General features: G+C 52.3%; 1 protein-coding gene across 1 annotated transcript; it reads left to right on the forward strand.

Moving 5' to 3' along the window:
• Positions 1-1,019: 1,019 nt before the first annotated feature.
• SLC35F6 (solute carrier family 35 member F6) lies at positions 1,020-17,272 on the forward strand. The gene is made up of 6 exons (XM_066266714.1): positions 1,020-1,228; positions 11,298-11,370; positions 12,354-12,525; positions 12,783-12,995; positions 13,702-13,812; positions 15,099-17,272. The coding sequence occupies exons 1-6, from the start codon at positions 1,152-1,154 to the stop codon at positions 15,560-15,562; spliced, it is 1,110 nt and encodes a 369-aa protein (XP_066122811.1). The 5' UTR covers positions 1,020-1,151; the 3' UTR covers positions 15,563-17,272.
• Positions 17,273-18,191: the final 919 nt, after the last annotated feature.

Consider the following 18,191-nt stretch of genomic DNA (forward strand, 5'->3'; position numbering starts at 1 on the left):
ATCACAATTGCAGGGGCTCCCCTGATCCCTTGCCCTTCATGGGAAGAGCTGGTTTTCTGCTTTTCCCTTGTCTTCTTTTGTGGTTTGCCTGTCTTGGTGAGACACCAATAAATAGGATGGCCTCCCATCCTCTGACTCCGCCATTTCTTTATCGTCTGCCCGAATCCAATGGGAACCTGCATGTGAATGGTCACGATGACGGCTCCTGGCCTTACATGGGGAAATGTGCCCGCTGGGTCTGAAGTAGTTCTTGGAAGGCCATAGGGTCAATCTGTGGTGTAACAGAGCATGGGGCAAGCCTGAAGATGAGAACAGAGTAGGGCTGGAGCTGAAAACTAGGAGCAGGATGAACAAAGCCAGAAAGCCTCCGCAAACAGCCCAGGTCCTTCTGCTGTGACTGCCTCCAAGCAGCAGGGCGGTGGCCAATCACGGAGAAGCAGTGGGGTGATCTTCATGGAGGTGCTGAGTTGAAGGCACGGATTTGGGGCAGACAGAAGAATCTGCGTTCAAAGCCCTACCCCGTCATTCGCTAGCATGATTATAATAAAAGGCAGGGTTGCTCTCAAATTCGTTTCCTTAGCTATAAAATGGTCTCCCCGGGAGCACAGACTAGCTTCCTACATCATTTTTCTGGACAATGTGAGCAACACCACATGCTGGGATCCCTGGGGACACGTTCCAGGCCTCCCAGGAGTTCCCTGGGTTCCATGCGGAGAAGAGATTCCCACGCTGGCCATGAACATTTTGTAGTCTGCCTCTGATATCATTCAGCTCAACCTCCCTAAACGGTTTATAGAACGCTCTAATGTCCAAAATGCATCCTCGATGCGTCGTTCTATCACTTTATTTTACAAATGGGGAGATCTGGGCCCATGACTTGCCATTGTCACCCGTGGGAACCAGCGCGCCAGGCTCCAGACTTGAAGAGCCTGGGCACCAGGGCTGAGAGAGAGCAGCAGTCACGCCCCGCGCCCTACCGGGCGGGGGCGGAGCGAGCCGGAAGGGGGCGGGACCGCCTCGGGTCATGTGATGCCCGGCCCGGAAGCGCTAGCACCCGAGACCCCAGGGTGACCGGGTCAGGGGCTGTAGTCTGGAGTGATCGTGGAGGTCGAGGAGGTCCCCGCACTGTTGCGCTCCCCTCCGCCGCCGCCATGGCCTGGACCAAGTACCAGCTGTTCCTGGCCGGGCTCATGCTCGTCACCGGCTCCATCAACACGCTGTCTGCCAAGTGAGTCCGGGCGCGGCGGGGAGTGGAGGGGGCTCTGCCTGCCGCCGCAGCCCCGCACCTTCCCGCCCTACCCCTCTCAGCTACCCTCTCCCGGCTTCACCCCTGGCCCAATTTCTCCGGTCTGTTCACTCGGTGTATGGACCACCCAAGGGGTGGAAGGCCTGGGGAAATGCGGAGCGGGTTAGGCTCCCGGCTGGAGGATCCGAGCCCTGGCTTTAATTCGTTGTGTGTGATCCTGGCGAGTTACCGTCCGTCTCCGTGCCTCAGTTTCCTCATCTTTAAACACAAGGGTTGGAATAGTTCCTCTGCTGGATCCCTTCCAATGCTGGCGTGGGAAGCCCCACCCTTTAGGAGCTATAGGGGTCCGGGGGTAGATTCCCAGCCTCGTGCACTGGAGCTACAATGAAGGCAATGGATCAGTGAATGTAGAGGCTTTGGCAAAGAAGGGGCTGCCCTGTTAGCCCCTCACGGAGGAAGGTTTACAGCTGGCGTTCTACATGTGGCGGGGACATCGAGGCAGGGAACAGCAAGATCACATGCAAATAGATTGTAACTGACGCCAAATGTCCAAGCTGAATTTTACCCCATAATCAAAAAGGAGCTTTTGAGCAGAGGAGTGACATGCTAAGAGTGTTATGATGAACCTGGTGGTCAAGGTGAAGAGTAGTTTAGTGCAGGGAAAACCACCCCAAGGCTGCCGCATAGCAGATCAGGGGCACTAGGATGGGCAATGAGGTGGCAAAGGAAGGGACAGGTGGGAGAGACCAAGTACAAAATGAAACCACAGGCCTGACCCAATAGATCAAGAGACAATGATCACTCCAGGATTTCTGCCTGGGAGAACAGAAGTGCCATTCACCCAGACAGGGAAGACAGGTGGGCAGTTCAGCTATGATGTATGTCTGAGGGTGTGGTGCTGGAGGACAGTGAGAGCAGTCCCTAGGAGGTTGGGGATTGAGAACCCAGGGACTCTCATGAGGCTAAGGGACCAAACATAGCCTCCTCTCTCTTATATGCAAGGAGGACGGACCTGGGAGGCAGCCCCTTCTCTTGGCAGCTCTTTGCCTTTCTCTGCCCCACCTCAGAGCAGGGCCTTCCCTCTTTTCACCATCTAAGTGCCCCAGGACCCAGAGCCTGACCTCTCTCTGAACCAGATCCAAGGTGCACATGGAGAAGAGTGGAAGAGTACTCACTCCAGTCAGACCTCACTTCCACCTGGGCCCTGCCAGGCTCCAGAGCAAGCAGGAGTCACCCTAGTCACCTTCTGGCCTATATTCCCTAGGAGGAGGGGGGCAGTCATATCTTATTCATTTTTGAGGTTTTTGTTCCTAGCACACTCCATCAGTGATGTGAGGAATGCCCTAGAAGAGAGGTCTGGGAGATAAGTGTTCTATTCAGTTCATCAGACATGTATAGAGTCCCCACAGTGTGTGAGACACTGTCTGGACTCAGGGAAGTAGACAGAAATGACTAAGAGAAGGTCCCTACTTTTGAGATGCTTAGAATCTGAGGTGGAGGAGACAGATGTGTATGTGCTTGGCAATCACAATATCCTCCCGTCTCCAAAGGAAGAGGCACTCTGGGTGAGGCCCACCTGCTCTCTTTGTCAGCTCTGTGTGTGTCTGTCTTGTGGTGCTGCGGCCTCCTGAAGGTCACTTCTTTTGTGAGCCCTTAGCTATAAAGGAGACTGACCATGAGATTCCTCATCTCAAGTTAGGATCTGAATGCAGCAGAACAGGGCGCCACCTATTCATCTCTAACAACAGCCTAGGTCCAGTGCCTAAAGAGTGGCTGTAGGTCTGCCAGGCTGTTGTCCCCAGGGCAAGTTGAGATTGCTAGTTCCTACTGGGGCAAACTGTGCTGACTCAGCTCCCTCCTTTAAAAGCTCCAAACCAATCAGGTAGGAAGCCAGAGGATCCTCAGCCTCTGGAGGCCTAGCTTTGAGGGCAGGAAAGAGGCTTCCAGGTGGGGACCCAAACTTTGATCCTGTCCCCTGCCGTGGAGCCTCTCAGAAATCTCCCTGCCTGAGACAGACCCCAGAACTGGACTCTAACTCATATTCTGAAGCCAGACTGTGAGGATACTCTCAGAGAGAAAGAACTTGGGAAAGCATCTGTGTTCATCCTGATAGGAATTAATTATCAACTTGAAATCACACTCTGACCTACAGCTTTTGGCGGGCACAAAGAGACAAGAATTTCATCACAGCAAGTGCTAATCAGCTAATACACAGAGAGCACCATGTGCCGTGTCCTTCCCTGGCTGCCTTTCCTGTGTTAATTTAATGAATTCTTATAACCACCCAATGAGGTAGATAAACTCATTGTCCCCAGATTAGAAACTGGTATGGAAAGATGGACTTGCTTGCCTAAATTCAACCCAGCTATTATGTAGTTTATATAGAGCCTAGAATCCAGGCTAATCACCAACATGAGATGAGACTGGGGACTTCTCTAGTCATTTTTCAGGGCATTTGGAATTATTAGAAACTTGCCTGACCTGGAGTGGCACAGTGGATAAAGCGTCGACCTGTAAATGCTGAGGTTGCTGGTTCAAAACCCTGGGCTTGCCTGGTCAAGGCACATATGGGAGTTGATGCTTCCAGCTCCTCCCCCCTTCTCTCTCTCTGTCTCTCCTCTCTCTCTCTCTCTCTCTCTCTCTCTCTCTGTCTGTCTCTCTCTCCCTCTCTCTCCTCTAAAAATGAATAAATAAAATAAAATAAATTAATTAGAAACATAGAAATCATCCATTAATCCAGGGGTCTCAAACTCGCGGCCCACCGAACAATTTTGTGCGGCCCGCAGACTAATCCACGAAGTTCAAAATATTTTGGGTAAAATTAAGTAAGCCTAGGGGCCTACTTGTATTTGCCGAACGGCTGTGATCTTGCTCTGCGACCCACATGCTGAGTTGAGTTTGAGACCCCTGCATTAATCCCATAATTTATCGCCGAGGTCCCAAGAGAAGTTTCTTGTGACTCAGCTGGTTGGAGTCAAAACAGGGTCCAGAATGTAGGTCTCAGCATTGTAGTACAATCCTGTCACTTTACAACTGCAGAACCCAAAAGTTACACTTCCTTGGAATTTCCTCTCACTTCTCCCCAGACAAGAACAGAACAGATAAACGTGTGCCCATGGAAGGTGAGATCCTGTGAGTGGCCTCTCCTTTCCCTGCCCTCAAAGCTCACTCCCCTCTGGGGCTGGGCAACAAGCCTCTGTCCCAGCCCAGGGGACCCTGCTGTCACCCTGCCTGTCTTCCCCTGGACCCAGAAGCCATGCAAGGTTCAGGTTTAGAGTCTCTAGTAGCCTCATGCAATTTCTTGGCCTGCAAGGTGAGCATGTTTCCCTCCCGGGTACTTGGGAGGAGAGCAGTAGAGGATGAGGAAGTGTGCGTGAAGATGAGGAAGTGTGCGTGAGCACGTGCTGCCTGCTGTGCTGGGGCGCCGGTCAGCTGTCCACACAAGAGGCCACTCTGCCCACTCAGCAGGTTTGGGTACGCCACAAAGAGATGGGCCTGCCCTGGCTAGGATGGGAGCAAGTGTCAAATGCCCACAGGAGGGGAAGCCACCAAGCAGGCTGTTCTTTTGGCTCTGTGCTTGTGTCTTAGCAGAGAGCCACCTCACATTCTTAGCAGACGCCCTTCCCTGTGAAGTGGCCCCTTCTCCTTTCTGTGGCTACTTTCATTACCTCACAGGAACTTCTGCTGATGTGTCTCCCGGAGACCCAACATTTCGCCTTCCTCTGCACTGCTCAGGGCTGTCTGCCCAACCAGTGCCTGTCCGTGGGGTTGTGCCCATTTCAAAGCCCAGTTCTCCTGAATCCCCAGCTGGGATTCTGCATGTAAAGAGCCAGGGTCAAGTAGACACTAAGTAAGGCTCAGATTCTCTCCTAAACATCTGCAGGTTGTGAAGCTCACCCAGCCAGAGAGGGGTCATGGGGGTGACTTGCCCTCTACCAGTCAGGCCTGCTGGGTCCAGGGACCCTGCCAGGAAAGTGGCAGGAGGCTTGCGATCACTGGGCCTCTATTAAGGAAGGTCTCTCATTGTCCTTTCTGTGCCAGCTCTAAGTTTTGCCTTGGCTGCTGTCCCCACCCTTGAGTTGCGTGAGCTGGCATGGGGTAATTCTTTAGAAGGGTCCCTGGGCCAGTAGAGAAAGCCTAAAATCAAAAGGGCAGTGTGGAGGAGTGAAGAGAGCGTGAGATCAGGAAGCTGAGGTTAGATGGGTCACCAGGCCTCTCTAGGCCTCACTTTCATCTCTAAAAGGGGCATGACTTCCCACCTTTTCCCGGACTAAGGTGAGGTCTACTTTCTAATTGTACTTAGAGATGACAGGGGTGGTTATCATTTATCACCACCTATGCCGGGGTTACCCTGGAGAGTGGAGAAGCCCTGTGGCCCTTCCGTAGCTCCCATTATGGGAGAAAGGAGCTGACTCACTGGGCTGACAAGCCAGGAACTTGAGAGGAAATGGCAGAGATTCTGTGGGAAATGGCCTCAGCCAGTCGGTCTGAGGCAGCCACATCAGTCACTCCCTCCCTTTCCGTCTGCCACCCCAGCCCACACAGATGCGCTCGCCTCCCAGAATGCTGAGGTCTGAGTTTGGCTGGGCAAGGCCGTGTGTAGTGACTCACCCCTCATCAAGGGGAGCCCACCCCAGCCTACCGAGGCCCCGGAGAACTCGCCAGCAGAGACACCTCTCTTGGGGCCTCAGCCTGACCCTGGTGGGTCCCCTCAGGCCTCCTGCCCAGAAGACCATGGCTTTGCCCTGGGTCCAGTATCTACAGAGGGTCTGCAGAGTGCCCGCCCCGCCTCAGTCAGGGCAGTGGGAGAAAACTGGAGTAAGGAGGTGATAAAAGACCCTCAAATGTGAGGACAGGTCCCGGAACTGGGGGTAGAGACTCCTGGGTGCCGGCCCTGCCGCTCACGAGTCTGTGTTCCTCAGCCCTCCCTGCTCCCTGGGCTCCTCATCTGTGTAATTAGGAGATTTCGTGGGCTGATGGTGAGCTGATGGCCGGTTTCTCCTCTTGCAGCACTTTGCCCCGCTGGGGAACTGCAGGGGCCCTTGCCTCCACCCACAGGGCGGGTCCCAGGCACATGCACTCCCAGATTTCAGGCTGGAGCAGACCCTGCCGGGACAGGGGGACAGGGGGCAGTGGCTCCTGCTCAATAGAGGGGAAAGGGAGAAGGGGCTGGAAAGAACTTTGACCTCCTGCCATGGGCCAGGTCTCATATAGCTTATTTTGCTTATTACTTTTGACAATTCATCAGTATTATCTCCATATTAAAGATAAGAACGCTGCAATTTGTCCAGCCTATGAGACTCAAAATGAGCTTTCCACATAGCTGGCTGCCTTTTCTGAATGTAAATCCAATCACATGGGTCTGGGCCTAGATCTGCCTGTTAACTGTATGAGCCCACACGCCTCTCTCCACCCTTCTACCCACACCTTGAAGTCCCCGTCTGTAAAATGAGGGTTCTTTTTTTTTTTTTTTTTTTTTTTTTTTTTAATTTATTTATTCATTTTTAGAGAGGAGAGAAAGAGGGAGAGAGAAACAGAGAAAGAAGGGGGGGAGGAGCTGGAAGCATCAACTCCCATATGTGCCTTTACCAGGCAAGCCCAGGGTTTCGAACCGGCGACCTCAGCATTTCCAGGTCAACACTTTATCCACTGCGCCACCACAGGTCAGGCAAAAAAATGAGGGTTCTTGATGTGAGGCTTAAACGAGACAATCCACATGAAGTCCTCAGCACAGGCCTGGCACAAAGTCAGTACTCAGGGAATCCTATATTTATAAAACCATTTAAGTGACATGTTTTGCAAATAGCCAAGTGCTCTCTCTCCTTAGGGATCATTGCTGTCATCCCCAGATGAACCGGGACTGGATTTTGGCTTCTTGTTCTGTGCCACCCGAGGTCCTTCTGCCTGCACTATGAACTGAATGAAGTCTGTCTCAGGACTGGGGGGAGGAGCCTAACTCCTCCCAAAGTGCCTGCTGGCCTGAGCTCCTTGGCCTGGAGTGAGGCTGGGTAGGGCAGCCTGACCCGATGATACCTAATCCCTTGGGCTGTAAGCCACTCCAGGCCCTCAGATACAAAAAGATTCCTTTTCCCCAACTGGGACTGCTGCCAGCCCCAACCTGTTCAGGCAGACCTATCCCTTGGAGAAAGCAGAGGGGCCCTCTGGGGCTGGGGAAGGTTGCTCACCCAGCCCTACAGCCAGTACCCCACCCTGGGAAAGACAGGCCCAGCCTGTCCCACCAGCAGGGGGCATCCCAGACCATGCGGGGAAATTAGGACACGTGAGAAATTGCCTCTGGACTGTATATAGTACCTGCCTATTTGCTTGGAGGGATCTGGAAGTCTCATGCATTCAACCAAATAATGTTTGAGCTCCTGTATAGTAATGTGCTGGGAGCAGGGGCCTGAGATGTGGAAGTTGCTGGATGCTGAACTCGCCCTCTCAAATGGTAGTGGCTGTGGAACCAGAAAGTGATACTGATGCGGTTGTCAGTACTGTAAGTCATGCACGCAGTAGTGCGGGGGGGGGGGGGGGGGGTTGTCTGCCAGACGGCTCTACTACTAGATCCTGGGATCCTCTCAGGCCTGCCAGTCTTTGTTCCAGCTGTGGCCCCAGGGTGAGGAAGAGGCTTCCATACCTGCCCACGTCCCAGGATTCTGGTTGGCCATATGGACTTGGCAGGAGGAACTCCCTCACCCCTCCTGGAGGAGCCCGGGCTCCAACCCCAAGAATTCTCATCTCCAGCCTGCTCACTTGCTCCTGGGAAGTTGGCTCTGTGCCCTTGGTAAAGTTTGACCTTTCGCCTCTCCTCTGTTTCACTCAGTTGCCTCTCCTAGACCCTCCCAGTGGCTCTTTTTGCAAAAGTGAGCCTGATGTAAAGCAAGCCTGCGTGCTGAGCCATACTGTCTGTGGCCCTCGCCCACATCCCATATCCTACCCTCCCTGGGATCCAGGAGCCAGAATCTGTAGCAGATTAGGCAGAAATGAGACCCTGGAGAGCAGGTGGTTTTATTCCATAGTGAGGGCTTCTTTTCTCTATTGGTACTGGGTCCAGTACCCTAACCCAGCTTTCTCTCTGCCTTCCCAACCAGTCATATCAGAACTTCCCCCTGCCCTGCAGCTCTCCTTTGGGCCTTCTCATTCCCAAGACCCACAAACCCTCCTATAGCCTCTCCTACTCCCCCGTCTCAGGGAATGGATATGCGTCTCCCTCTGTAATTAAGACACCTTAGCCTGGTTTGTTCACTCACCCTGAGATGTGCTCACATCTCTGAGGAAACGTGGTGTCTCCTTCCAGTCTGTGCTACCCTCCTGGTCAACCAGGAGCTCACCACCACTCAGCCCGCCCTTCCCACTGGCAGCATCCAGGCATCATACTTTTTCCTGGGCTGTGAGAAGGAGCGTCCTGTTCCCCTTCCCAAACTCAGGGCACAGAGAAGCCAGAGCTGGATAGGATGTTTGTCAAACCCAGACCCTAGTTGCTTGACACAGCCAGTGGCCCCTGCTTGTGACTCTGTGAAGGGTACAGGAAACAGAAGGCTCCTCTGCCCCTTAAGAACTCTGGCTTCTGCAAGGATGACTCTGGATTAGATCTGGGTGCTACAGCGTGGCTGCTCTGGACAGACATCACAAGGAAAGGCATTTCAGAAGGGGAAGGCCTGAGTCCTTCAGTTTAGAGACAGCCTCTGCTTTTGCATGGGGTTTTGCTCAGTGGCCCACATGAAGCAGCCCTGGGTCCGCGTTGACCTGAGTCAGCAGTGTGACACAGTCGAAATGTGTCAACTAATGAGTCAGCAGACCAGGACACTCAACATGAGGGAGGAGCCACTATCTTGCCAGGTTCAGTCTGGGCCAGATCACATGCCCTTGGCTCTGGGCCTGAGCCCACCAGAAGTCACCATCCAGGGAAGTGAAAGGTCAGGAAGGGTTGGGGCTGTTTAGCCAGGAGATGAGAAGATTCAGAAGGTGGAAGAGTCTCAAGATATCTGAAGGGCTTTCAAATGAAAGAGAGATCAGACTAGACCACAGGGACACAACTAAACCCAGCAAAAATGAAATTCAAGGGCAGGAGTTCTAGCACACAGACAGCAGACGATGCAGAATTATTTGGTGGTAGCTGCCCAGGGCTCTGTGCCACAAAGGATTCTGGGCCTGTGTGTAGGCTCATTGTGGAAGCATGCCATAATCAGTTATGCCATCTGCCAGGGTGCTGGCAGGGAGGCCACTCCACTAGTGCCAGATACTTGCCACCTGCTTTAGAGTCTGTACTGGGAAGACCCTCCAGACTCTTCAGGTTCTATGAAGGTAACCAGGTGGTCTATGTCAGATGGTCATTTCCCAGGGCCCAAGTGACCTTGTAGACCAGTGGTTCTTCATATTTTTGTGTCATGGCTTCCTTTAATAATCTAGTGAATCCAAAAGTAATTGTTTAAAATGTACAAATAAAAGACTAGGGATTGCCTGACCAGGCGGTGGCGCAGTGGCTAGAGCGTGGGACTGGGATGCAGAGGACCCAGGTTCGAGACCCCAAGGTCACCAGCTTGAGCGTGGGCTCATCTGGTTTGAGCAAAAACCCACCAGCTTGAATCCAAGGTTGCTGGCTCCAGCAAGGGGTTACTCAGTCTGCTGAAGGCCCGCGGTCAAGGCACATATGAGAAAGTAATCAATGAACAACTAAGATATTGCAACGTGCAATGAAAAACTAATGATTGATGCTTCTCATCTCTCTCCGTTTCTATCTGTCTGTCCCTGTCTATCCCTCTCTCTGACTCACTCTCTGTCTCCGTAAAAAATAAATAAATTAAAAAAAAAAAAGACTAGGGATTACAGAAAAAGCCAATTATGCTAAAATTTATCAAAACATTAAAAAGACAAATTTGTGATATACTTATACATATGTGTATATGCTTCTTAACAAAAAAGTATAAGTAGTGAGTCTAATTAGTATAATTTGGGGGCTGTGATGAGTGTAAACGATACTTTACAATATCTGCAACCACCCTGATGTGATAACAAGAATAGCAGTGACTTCTATGTGACAGATTCACAGGTACCGCAACACTACATCTGTAATTTTTTTTTTAATTTTTCTTTTTATTTTTTATTTACAGGGACAGAGAGAGAGAGTCAGAGAGAGGGATAGATAGGGACAGACAGACAGGAAAGGAGAGAGATGAGAAGCATCAATCATCAGTTTTTCGTTGCGACACCTTAGTTGTTCATTGATTGCTTTCTCATATGTGCCTTGACCACGGGCCTTCAGCAGACCAAGTGACCCCTTGCTTGAGCCAGCAACTTTGAGTCTAAGCTGGTGAGCATTTTTTATTTTGCTCAAGCCAGAGGAGCCCACGCTCAAGCTGGTGACCTCGGGGTCTCGAACCTGGGTCCTTGGCATCCCAGTCCAACGCTCTATCCACTGCACCACCGCCTGGTCAGGCTGTAATTTTTTTTTAAACATTCTTTTTTATTTATTTCTTTTACAGAGAGAGTCAGAGAGAGGGACAGACAGGGACAGACAGAGAGGGACGAAGAGAGATGAGAAGCATCAATCATCAGTTTTTCCGTTGTGGCACTTTAGTTGTTCATTGATTGCTTTCTCATATGTGCCTTGACCGTGGGGCTACAGCAGACCGAGTAACCCCTTGCTCAAGTCATTGACCTTGGGTGCAAGCTGGTGAGCTTTTTTTTTTTTTTCCAAACCACATGAGCCTGCGCTCAAGTTGGCGACCTTGGGGTCTCGAACCTGGGTCTTTTGCATCCCAGTCTGACGCTCTATCCACTGCGCCACCACCTGGCCAGGCTACATTCGTAATTTGAGAATCTGCTTAACTTCGGTTAGAGGTTCATAACATTTCAGCTGAAGGTTCCGAGACCCCCACCTTCTGTCCATGATTCTAGATAAAGACTGCTTGCCCTGGAGATTGGCCCCTTTGAGAGGAAGTCCCACTCTGGCTGAGCCCCCTGCGCATGGTCTTTTGACATTGGGAGGAGCGAGCTTGTCCACAGGTACCCGCAGCACTACAGGGTTTGATCTTCTCTCTCTCTGCTGCAGGTGGGCGGACAACTTCGTGGCCCAGGGCTGTGGAGGCAGCAAGGAGCACAGCTTCCAGCATCCCTTCCTCCAGGTATCGGCCCCATCCCTCCCCACTGCCTGCCTCCCAGACCTCAGACCAGGGGCCTCGGAGGCTCTGCTGTTTCCTGACCTAGGGATGGAGTCCTCCCCTGCTCCCAGAAGAGCTACTTGTTTCTCTCTCCCTCCCTGAACTGAGGCCAGAGTATGAGCGCCCCTGGAAGGGAGCAGAGGGCACAGTCCTCTGTGAGAGGCCTGAGTGAGCAGTCATGCCCTGGGTACCGTGAGGCCAACACTCACCACATCTAAGTCAGGACACATTTGGAAAACGTCAACCCTCATAGCAAAACCCACTTTTTGTCCACTGGGAGCCCAGACCCCCTGGGACAGCACAGACAACATAAATAGGAGGCACTTCATTGCTTGACTGGGAAGTGGGAGACCCAAATGTCAGCCCAGCTCTGCCAGCAGCTTGCTCTGTGACCTTAAACAAGTTCATGAGCCTCTCTGGGCCTCAGTTTCTCCATCTGGAACTTGACCAGGGCTTGGCCTAGGTCGATGATGTTCAGATGAGTCTCTACACAGCCTTAGGGTTAGTGTCAAGGTGTTTTGTTTTGTTTTTTTACAATTATTATTTTTTTATTTTATTTTTTTATTTTATTTATTCATTTTTAGAGAGGAGAGAGAGAGGGAGGGAGAGAGAGAGAGAGAGAAGGGGGGAGGAGCTGGAAGCATCAACTCCCATATGTGCCTTGACCAGGCAAGCCTAGGGTTTCGAACCGGCGACCTCAGCATTTCCAGGTTGACACTTTATCCACTGTGCCACCACAGGTCAGGCAGTGTCAAGGTGTTTGAGGGGCTTAGGCCCAAACCCAGGAGGCAATCTCTGGCCTCCCACACACAGCAGCTTTGCTTTTGCCTGTTTTATGTATTGGGGTTATAGGTAAGCTCTTGTTTGAAGAGAGGCTATGTTCAAAAGTTTTTTGTTAAAGATGATTCTCCCTTGAGCGCTAAACTCCTCGGCTTCTGTCCCTGCAGGCAGTGGGCATGTTCCTGGGGGAGTTCTCCTGCCTGGCTGCCTTCTACCTACTCCAGTGCAGAGCTGCAAGGCACCCGGATGCCAGCATAGACCCCCAACAGCCCTTCAACCCCCTGCTTTTCCTGCCCCCAGCCCTTTGTGACATGACTGGGACCAGCATCATGTATGTGGGTGAGTAGCCGGGCCAGGCTGAGTGGGGTTCAGTGAGGCCCATGACATGACCCAATGGGCCGTTGATGTAACAGCCGCCCTCAGCCCCAGAGCATCTATACCTCAACCTTGCCCCACATACTTTCACAAACACACACTCACCCAAGATTTACTGAGCACATACTGGGCGGGAGGCACGTCTTCAGCCCTGAGCACACCTCAGTGAACAGACAGCCTCGGCCCTCAGGAGCTGATGCCGTGTGTCTGTCCTCCCCTAGCCCTGAACATGACCAGCGCCTCCAGTTTCCAGATGCTGCGTGGAGCAGTGATCATATTCACAGGCCTGTTCTCAGTGGCCTTCCTCGGGCGCAGGCTGGTACTGAGCCAATGGCTGGGTATCCTGGCGACCATCGCAGGGCTGGTGGTCGTGGGCCTGGCCGACCTCCTGAACAAGCATGACGATCAGCACAAGCTCAGCGAAGTGATCACAGGTGTGGCCAGGGTTGGGAATCCAGAGGCTGCCTTCCTGTCCTGTTCTGTTCTAAGAGCCCGCCACAGAGTTATTCAACAAACTCTTACAGGCTCTGCTGTGCTTGGGGGAGGGCATGTGGGGACCAGCTGCTGTGGACAAGCACCTGCTCTCAAGTTGACAGAGTGTAGGAAGGCTAAAGGCCCAAGCAGCAGGAGAAACGGGTAGATAGGGAGCCAGAGGGCTTGTGCTGTGATGTACCTATATACACACAAACCACCGGATTTGGGAAAGGAGAAAAATGAACATTTATCAAGCACTTACTAAGTGACCAGCTGCATTTGGTGCTGAGCGCTGCATTTATTGTCATCACAGTGATCCCCACAATCCCAGAAAGCGGTGCAGCCCACCCTGGTCACTCAGAGATAGGATTAAACCAGAAACATCTATCTCCAAGCCTCTGGACCATCTGAGGCCTGAGCCCAGAGCAGGTGACAGTGCCTATCTTTTCAGCGTGGCCCACCCCTCAGGGGCCAGGAGATCAGGCATGAAGGTAGTCATGACTGTGCCTCGTGAACTGTACGGTGCTGGCAGAAGTCAGGGGCTGTTGTTGTGTCCCCGTGGGTGCTCTCTTCCTCAGCTTTAGGCCCGCCACTCTGCCAACAGCCCCATGGTCTTGCTGTCTCCCTGCCTCCTTCACCCTTGGCCCTGTTGTTCCTTTCCCACAGGGGACCTGTTGATCATCATGGCTCAGATCATCGTCTCCATACAGATGGTGCTAGAGGAGAAGTTCGTCTACAAGCACAATGTGCACCCTCTGCGGGCAGTTGGCACTGAGGGTGTGTGAGCACAGGGGCCGGGGGAGGGCACTGGTCGGGGGCACACTGGAGGGGAGCGTGTGGAGTACATGCACACGGAGGAGCACGGGCCCAGGGCCCAGGGTCCACTGGGAGGCAGGAGCATCCTGCCCTGTTTCTTCCTTCCTTCCCCACAACTGTTCTGACAACTACCCTGACACCTGCTGTGCACATGGCCAGGAGCTCAGGGAGGACGATGCTGAAGATGAATTAGGTGTAAGCCTCACTCTAGAGGAGCTGACCAGCAAGGACCGAGCAGTGTGTTTGAGCTCAGACCACTTATGCTCTACTGATATTTCACCTGCCAACCATATCTGAGTGTCTTGGATTGGGGAAGGTCACATTTCAGCTGTAGTTTCAACAGTCAGAGAGGGAAGGAGGGGACTCCAGACAGAGTAAACACCTGGGTAACTGGCCGTGAGTTTGGAAACCATTGAGGAATAGTTTGGGTGAGATGCAGGTTTGATGTGGGAAAATGACCAAGTCAGGATCATGGAGAACCTTGAACATCAGGTAAGAAGATTTAGACTGTAAGTGGCAGGCAGTGAAGAATCACTAATGGTTTTTGAGCAGGAAAATAACTGAAAATTATGCTTTAAACTATGAAACTGGCAAGGATTAGAGCAGTGCTACGAAGTGTGGGCTGTGGACCAGTCAGGGAGCTGTTTTTGCCTGGTCCACAGTGAGCTGAGGGCTAAGGCAGAATGTTAATCAGCTAAATCGGTGACATGAAGCATACTGTTTGTTTCTGCTCATTTGTTTTTCTAGCAAGACTTTCTGAATGAAGCACTGTGCTGATTTATATCTTGGTTCATCCCCTTATCACCGACCAGTGCCACTGAGTGACAGAACTGTTTTCCCACACTTGTGAGCACTGTAGTGGTTATAACCAGCAATTCTTTTTTAAATGAATAGATTAGAATTTAAAAGTGTCAGAGCATATTGTACATTGTTAGGGTGGCTGCTATTTTGTGAAAGCTTGTGTGTATGTGCCTGTGCGTACGTATACTGGTCACAATGTAAAAGGTATTTCTTGGTTTTGGTCCAGTTGGAAAATGTGGATTAACATGTGAAGGGGCAGCTAGAGCCCATTCAGTAGGCCACTGTGAAATCCTGGTGAGAGGGCACGGGCCCAGGACCCGAAAAGAAGGCGCTAGTGCGAGGGCCACTAGGAAGGGGTGGCAGTTGATAGGGAGGCCTTGTTGGTCCTGACGTGCTGGGAGTCAGGACCAAGCAGACATTGCGATGTGCTTCCTCCTCTCCCGCAGGCCTCTTTGGCTTCGTGATCCTGTCCCTGCTGCTGGTGCCCATGTACTACATCCCTGCCGGTTCCTTTAGTGGGAACCCTCGCGGGATGCTAGAGGACGCACTGGATGCCTTTTGCCAGGTGGGCCGACAGCCGCTCATTGCTCTGGCCCTGCTGGGCAACATCAGCAGCATCGCCTTCTTCAACTTTGCGGGCATCAGCGTCACCAAGGAGCTGAGTGCCACCACCCGCATGGTGCTGGACAGCCTGCGGACCGTCGTCATCTGGGCACTGAGCCTGGCACTGGGCTGGGAGGCCTTCCACCCCTTGCAGATCCTCGGCTTCCTCATCCTCCTGATGGGCACTGCCCTCTACAATGGGCTGCACCGTCCGCTGCTGACCCGCCTGATCCGGCCCCCAGCTGAGGGGGGCGAGCGAGAGAGACTGCTGGATCCCTCTCGGACTCCCATCAACGACGGCAGCTGAGCCTCCTTCAGGGTCTTGTTGCCACCTGATTGTTCCTTGTTCATCCTGAGGCTGAGGCCACACAGGCTAGCGAGCCTCAAGTTCCCTGTCCTCAAGGCCTCGCCCCACCCCTCCCCATTAACCCCCCCACACAGCTGCTCCCACAGAAGATTACAGGACACCCAGGTCCTCCTTTGTCACCAACTCCTGCAGAAGGTGTTAGCCCAGTGCTCACAGGCCTGAGTGCAACGACTGCCCCACCCCCCCAGGCCCCAGCAGCACTAGAGCAATATCATGAAGTGGTGTTGCAGGAACTAACCACTACCCTAGGATTTTCTAAATTGAGCTCAAATTGAATCTCTGAAGAAGAGAGGTCAGTGAGCAAATTCAGAGCAGAGCTCAGTACAGTACCTTTTAAAACTAAGGTAATCCCTAACCCTGCCTGGAGCCCTAGGTTTCACTGACGCAGTGCATGCTCCCCAGCCCCCATCCACCTCCCTGGGCCTCGGTGTTCTGCTCTGTAATGCAGATGGTGTCAAAGCTGTGGCTTCCATGCCGTACAACCCCAGCTGGGCGCATTCTGTGGGCCTGTGATCTTGACCAGCCGAGGAAAGAAGTAACAGCACATTTATTGGAAATTCCCTCTGCCCACAGTGCCTCCTCCCCAGGCCTGTGTCAGTGTCCAGTGTCCTTGCTGACACACCCTCAGGACCTCTGTATCTGAGAGGGATTGCAGGGGGATTCCAGGCAGCCCTGGATAACAGCTTTTATGAACTCTACACCTTCCATTTTAAAGGCGAGGAAACTGAGGCCCAGAATTACAAGTTGTTTGGCAAGAGGGGTGTCCTGCTATGGGCTTTGCAGTGTAGCTGCATGATCCTGCCAAAGGCTGGGATCCAGAGCACAGCTGGTCCTCTACCCCACCCCCAGCAACCTGACCCTACAGAACACTCTCCAGGGTAATGGATTCAAATCTGTAGCCCCATCTACAGTACTGGTCTCTCTCGGGGATCTTTGGGGGAGTTTTCTGTGGCTGGGATAGAAACTTCATGAGCAGCTGTCCTCCCAGAAAGGCCCCTGCTCCTCCCTTCCCCCAAGAGAGGGAACTGGCATCACGGACCCCAGTGTTCCTCACCATGTGGCCGTTTCTGGAGCCTCCAACCATTTTCCTGGACAGCTGGATCATAAAGCACCACATGCCTTAAAATGGATTCTGGCTGAAGGCATCTTAGACAAGCAACACTCGGGCTGTGTGGGAATCCAGCAGGTTATTAAAGTTTGTTGGGAGAAAAGGATCTTTTCATCCCACCAGCCCCGAGTCCCAGGGACCCTGAGCGTCTGGGCCATGGTGCATGTCACAGGAAGAAAAATGGAGAGTGAGGGTCGTGGGGACTACAGCTGCTGTGTCCAAAAAGTAGCCTTATGAGGTTGTTTTAGGCTTTATGTTAAAAAAGAAAAGGGAAATTTATGGTATGAACTTTTTTTTCTTTTTCTTTTTTTTTTAGAGAGGAGAGGGGGAGAGAGAGAAGGGGGGAGGAGCTGGAAGCATCAACTCCCATATGTGCCTTGACCAGGCAAGCCCAGGGTTTAGAACCGGCGACTTCAACATTTCCAGGTCGATGCTTTATCCACTGCGCCACCACAGGTCAGGCATGAACTTGTTTTAATGAGGGAAGGAGCACCAGGGTTGGGACATTCTTGGAAGTAGCATCTAGAATGTTGGATAGAAAAGCTCTAAAAAAAGAAAACCTAATATAGTGAAGCATAGAAATCACCCAGCCCATCATACATTGTTCAGATGAAGAAACTAAAGCCCAAAGAGAGGGAGGAACTTCACAGGGTCGCACAGCCAGTACAGGCACAGCTGGGGTGGTTCAGTCCTTGCCCATCCCTTTGTGCCAGGAAACCAGGGCTACCCCTCTGCAGTGGGCCTCGCAGCCTGTGTGCCCAACTCTGCAAATCCCCTAAGAGGATGGTAGGGAAGCACTTGACCTTTATTTCCTGCCATGGGGGATTGCGTGAATTTTAATGTTGAAGGGTTGGGGAAATTATAATGGGTCTTGAGGGATGGCAGAGCATGGAATGGGGGACACCTCATCAGGCCAAATGTCTTTACCTCCGGAGCTTTGGGTCTTCACATCTCCAGCATGGGGAAGCCAGCCTCCATCTGGCAGGATGAGCATGAAAACTACATAAGATAATGAGTTGCTGGGCCTATGAAGGCCAGTGCTCAGCGCAGTGTCACAGAAGGCTGTGCTGTCCACCAGCATGGTGGGTGGGGCACTGAAGTCCCTGCTGAGCATATTGAAGCATTTGCTCAGAGGAGAAGAACTGTTTTATTGTATACACTGTTGTGGAGTGAAATATAAAATTCACAGAGATTATAGGAAAAAATAGACGCCTCAGGAAAACTGTGCTGATAGTAGGTCCCCTCCCAACCACTGGAAACGTGCACTCTGTCCTTTTGTCGGGTTCTTTGAAGGGTGAGTTTGAGAAGCTTCGCTTTCCCACACTGATTGTGTGGACAGGAGGTTGAGGACCTCCACTCCTGCTGGGTCTGGAGGGCTGTGAGGCTGTCTATAGGTGTGGCCTGACTCTTCTGAGTGGAGTAAGACCGTAAACGGTGGAAGTTTGGCATGGAGGCCCTGGA

Source organism: Saccopteryx bilineata, chromosome 3 (genome assembly GCF_036850765.1).
Source record: "Saccopteryx bilineata isolate mSacBil1 chromosome 3, mSacBil1_pri_phased_curated, whole genome shotgun sequence".
Taxonomy (NCBI): Eukaryota; Metazoa; Chordata; class Mammalia; order Chiroptera; family Emballonuridae; genus Saccopteryx; species Saccopteryx bilineata.